The sequence below is a fragment of the Mus caroli genome, chromosome 1 (genome assembly GCF_900094665.2).
Source record: "Mus caroli chromosome 1, CAROLI_EIJ_v1.1, whole genome shotgun sequence".
Classification (NCBI taxonomy): domain Eukaryota; kingdom Metazoa; phylum Chordata; class Mammalia; order Rodentia; family Muridae; genus Mus; species Mus caroli.
The window spans coordinates 154,827,546-154,832,720 of NC_034570.1; the positions used below are offsets into that span (position 1 = coordinate 154,827,546).

The window sequence follows — 5,175 nt, forward strand, 5'->3', positions numbered from 1 at the left end:
AACTCTTTAGCAATGTTCTCCTGTATTTCTTTAAGTGAGTTATTAAAGTCCTTCTTGATATCCTCTACCATCATCATGTGATATGCTTTTAAATCTGGGTCTAGTTTTCTAGTGTGTTGGTGTGCCCAGGACTAGGTGGGGTGGGAGTGCTGCGTTCTGATGATGGTGAGTGGTCTTGATTTCTGTTAGTAGGATTCTTGTGTTTGCCTTTCGACATCTGGTAATCTCTGGGGCTGTGCAGAATACACTGGGCGGGGTCCCAGAACCAAGATGTCTGTTGCTGATGCTCAGGCAAAGCGCTCTCTCTCCGCTCAGACCCCTTTCCACTGGCTGGAAGGTGGCCGGATGTCAGGGGCCTGTTCAGAATACACTCGGCGGGGTCCGGATGCACAGGCAAAGCGTTCCTGGGCCAGTCGGATCCCTAACCACTGGCCAGAAAAGTGGCCAGCTGTCTGGGGCCCGAAATGGGGGCTGCCTTAGAAGCTCTGTGGCTCCCCCCTGTCCCAGAAGCTTTTAGCTTCTGTATTCCGTACTCTCACCTGTGCAGAATACACTCGGCAAACCAGGATGTCTGCTGCCGATGCTCAGGCTAGGCGCTCCCTCTCCGCTCAGACCCCTTTCCTCCGGCCGGAAGGTGGCTGGAAGTCTGTGGCCTGTGCAGAATACACCCGGCAGGGTCCCGGAACCAAGATGTCTGCTGCCGATGCTCAGGCAAAGCGTATGAGTAAGGTTTTTGAGAGCAGCATTTGTCTTAGGTACAAACAGTTGCATAGAAGACAGTTTGACACCATGTCAATTTAGGTAAAGAACAGCAGTAGGTTTCCCACAATGGTCTATGGCCTCCCTAGCCATGGATAAGCTCTTAAAAGTATTGTATACAAAATTATTTTTCAAGTCTAAAAGGTTGTGGGGTTTTTGCTAGTGAACACTTAGTTTATTTGCAATTTTAAAAAATAGTTGAAAGGCTGAAGAGATAGTTTAGCAGAGAAAAGCACTGGTTGTTCTTCCAGAGGACCCCAGTTCTGTTCCCAGTACCCACAAGGTGGTAGATAACCATCTGTAACTAGGGGATCTGGCACCCTCCTCTGGAGACAGCAGGTACTGCATGCATGTGCTAAAGAGCCGTGCAGGCTAAACCCTCTACATTTAAAATACATTAACATTTAAAAGATTAGTTGGTGTTTATATATACTTGTTACATAATATAAAATCTTTTCAATCCAGTAAGAAAGCTGCACAGTTAGGATTTTGGTGGGGGAGAAGAAAGCTTTTATTAGATCTTTAAGCTTACCAGTTTAGATTATAGTATCTTTTTATTGTCTGTATAGATACTTTTAGTGGAAATGTAGATTTTAATATGTATAATTTGTGAAGCAATTAAAATACAAATATGTAGATCTTTTCCTTGAAGATATCTAGCTAAGAACTAAGCAACAACTAAAGTTAAAAACTGGAGGGCTTGGGAGGTCGCTCAAGAGTAGAGTCCCCCCTAGCATGGGTGAGGTCCGAGGTTTATCCCAGCAAATGACAAAAATAAAATAAGCTGGAGCCTAAATTTGAAAGCTTAAAATTAATTCTAATTTTTGAATTAGAAGCTGTTCATTTTTTATGTAGCTTGTTTAGACTTTAAGTAACAAACACTCTTTCTGATCTGATATCTAACATTGTATTAACAATACAATGAGATGCTAGTAGAATGGAAGACAGGTGAAGTGTAATAAGAAAAGTAAAAATATCCTCTTACTTTAATTTTATATCTTTCCATATGTAGGATCATTACTTGGGATATGCTATTTAGTGGAAAAAACATTAATTAGTTTATATATAGATCATGTGTGTGTGTGTTTTATGAATATGAGCTAAAATATTTTCATAAATTTTAACTATTTGTATTTTTATTACCTTATAGGAAAGAAGCAGCGGACTTTCACGTAGACCATCACTCAAGGCCTTTTTATAAGTAGGTACTTAGCTTGGGGACTAAAAGTGTTTTCTTTATACTTTTAATAGATAAGACTTTTTATATCCACCACTCAATACTTGAACCTTTAATCAGAAACAAATGGGTGACCTATTTGTTTTAAAAAACATCTCTTTTATATCTCATTGAATTAAAAGACCATGCTTGTAATTATATTTTATGTTGGCATTTTGTTGTGCTTTTAAGGCCTTTATTTTTGTATGGACAAAGCAATAGTCACAAAACTAAATAAGGATATGTGTTTTGTTTCATTGGCAATGACTAATCATATATGTTAGAAACTGAAATCTATTCTAAGAATTTGGATGTAATTAAAGTGAAATGTGCATACTCACTGTCATGGACAAAGGAATGACAAATTCTAATAAAGACAATGAAATATTAGCCAATCTGCTACAGTAGACATTTTATTTGATATCATACATAGAAGAATAACTTTTAAAAAAGAATATTTATAATAAAATTATTGTATATCATATCTTATGAACTACCATATATTATAAAATGTTCCTAAACTTTGTTATCGTTATCATATACATTTGTTTGGCAATTATTCTTTGTTTTAGATTCTTTGTATGTCTTTATAATACTAAATCACAGCTCATAGTTTAATATTGTCTATATAATTCATATGCAGAAAGTTTTAATGAATAAATTAGCTGGTTCTGTGGCACTGAGACTTAACAAATGACTAGCTACAGAAACTGGAAGTCGGTCATGATCAATATCTTCTCAGTAGCCCACCATTCCCTTATTCCCTTAGTTGTCACATGCCACATTAGAGAATTCTGTGTTAATTGGATACTAGATTAGATTGTTTGAGATTGGATCTTATTTTATGGCTTAGATTTTGACATGTGGATAATATTGATAATTAAATTCCCTCCTTCCTTCCTTCCTTCCTTCCTTCCTTCCTTCCTTCCTTCCTTTCTTCCTTTCTTCTTTCCTTCGTTCTCTTTTCTTCTTTTTGTTTGGTTTTGGTTTTGGCTGCTAAAGCCTAGCAGAAGTTTGAGGAGGTCTTGTCCTCTTAGCACCGTGGCTGTAGATACTTCCTTCTACATGTTAGTTCTTGGAAATGCTCTTCTAAGTGAACTGCAGAGATTAGTGAAGGGTTCAGAAGCTTGTATTCCATGCAGCCCTAAGGCAGTAGGCATGGAAAGGCCTGTACACTGTCTTCCTTTCTCTGAGAAGGCCCTGTCCTCTCTCTCCTTTAGAAGGTAAGAGGCAGGACGTCACTTATTTCGAGTTAAATTTGTCATTGCATCGAGTGCACATGAAGAAATAGAAAAAGAAAATGAAGTGTCAGTTTTCATTTCCAGGGAACTGGGACTCAGATATAAACTTCAATAAAACCCTGTGTGTCTGGTCCATCCCTTAGATATCATTACCCAGGGCAGGTTTCCTCGTAATGAAGGCCTGTTTTTGAAGGCCTGTTGCCATTCTTTTTCTTTATCACGTTGAGTTAGAGTTGTCACTCTCTGCATTGCAGTAGTTACACACTACAGAATTAAATAAGTCCTTCTTGAGAATGTTATGAAATACCGTGCTTGTCACTGCTGTTATAACATTCTACCTGACTGCTGTGGTAAACCGTTAGGAAACTAAAATGGAATCACCTTTGTCCTTCTTAGAGTAGTGGGGAAATATCAGATCAGCCACATGCATTTCACGTTGGCAGAATCATCCAAATTCAACAAGTGTCCCCTTCCCTTGCAAACAGAAGTGACCTTGTCATATCTTCTGTAATGATTTTGTAGCAAACTCAGTCTCTGTAAGGCACTTCCCCTTTCCCAGAAACGGATCCCAACAAGCCAGTCCTCGAGCTTACTGATGTCCTAACATACCTTCGTAGTCTAGCACGTGTCTAGATTGTAGTAGAGAAGTAACGCGGGCTTTCCCCTGCTTCCCAGCGAACTGATCCAGTTCATCACAAGTGGGCCTGTTATTGCCATGGAGATCTTAAGAGATGACGCGATCTGTGAGTGGAAAAGGTTGCTTGGACCCGCAAACTCTGGGCTATCGCGGACAGATGCCCCCGGAAGCATCCGAGCCCTCTTTGGGACAGATGGTGTGAGAAATGCAGCTCACGGCCCTGATACTTTTGCATCTGCTGCCAGAGTAAGTTGGTTTTGAGAAATATTTTCCTTCTGTTTTGTTTGGGAATTTTTTTTGTGTGTGTCAAAGTAAAATGTTTCTCCTGCTGAGGACTTTGGGAGGTTTTGAACAGCTAATGTAGTAGTGGGAAACACCTGGTGACGGTTTTCTAGGATCAAATAGGGATTCAAAGCCACACCCCCTTTTAAAGTTAGTCCTGTTGGTTGCTGTTGTCAAGTGCCGTTTTCTCAAAATCTGACATTTGTTGCCACCTATCTTTCTGTAAAAGATTAAATTGCTGAGGCTCGTGTTTGTGACTTAATTTAGCTAAGAATACTAGTTTATGGATCTATAGTAGATATTCCAAAGTGAGGTTTCATTTGAGTATCTGTTTGTAATCCAGTTCAGGCGGTGATGTAAGCTAAGTAGGTGACCAGACCTAGAATATGCAGCATACGTGAAGAAGCAAGAACCCAAGGTCTTGGGCCGGCAAGGTAGCTCAGGCACTTGTAGCAAAGCCAGAAGTTCTGCTGTGTTACCTGGGACCCATATGATGGAAGGAGAGAAATTTATTCCCATAAATTGTTCTCTAGCTCATGCACATACACACGGCAATACACATAGACATACAGACATGTAATAAAAATTTCAAACAAAAAGAAAGAAAGAAATGTAGGTCTTAACAAAAAATTAAGAATTCTTCTGTGAGAAGCCTGGATGTGAGTATTTGTAATAGCTTGTTTGTAATAGTTCATGTTAGCAATATCATAGGCACCCAGCAGATGGACGAATGAACAAGCCACCATGTAGCCATCCATGGACCCTGACTTGTAAAAAAGAAAAAAGGGAAAAGAATGTACCACAGAGGGCTGGTGAGATGGCTCTGCGGTTAAGAGCGCAGACTGCTCTTCCAAAGGCCCTGAGTTCAAATCCCAGCAGCCCCATGGTGGCTCACAACCATCCGTAAAGAAAACTGATGCCCTCTTCTGGAGTGTCTGAAGACAGCTACAGTGTACTCATATTAAATAAAAAAAAAAAAAAAAAAAAAAAATAAAAGAAAAGAAAAGAAATCTCAGAATACTTTTGTTGAGTGAAAGAAG

At 39.4% G+C, this 5,175-nt stretch overlaps 1 protein-coding gene across 10 annotated transcripts in view; it reads left to right on the plus strand.

The window, feature by feature from the left end:
* The window catches only part of Nme7 (NME/NM23 family member 7), a 123,381-nt gene that overhangs the window by 34,520 nt on the left and 83,686 nt on the right, over nt 1-5,175 (plus strand). For all 10 annotated transcript variants that reach the window (XM_029483004.1, XM_029483015.1, XM_021157201.2 and 7 more), the window contains 2 exons: nt 1,910-1,960; nt 3,892-4,099. In XM_029483004.1, coding sequence (XP_029338864.1) covers nt 1,910-1,960; nt 3,892-4,099 — 259 coding nt within the window. The remainder of the gene's footprint in view (nt 1-1,909; nt 1,961-3,891; nt 4,100-5,175) is intronic.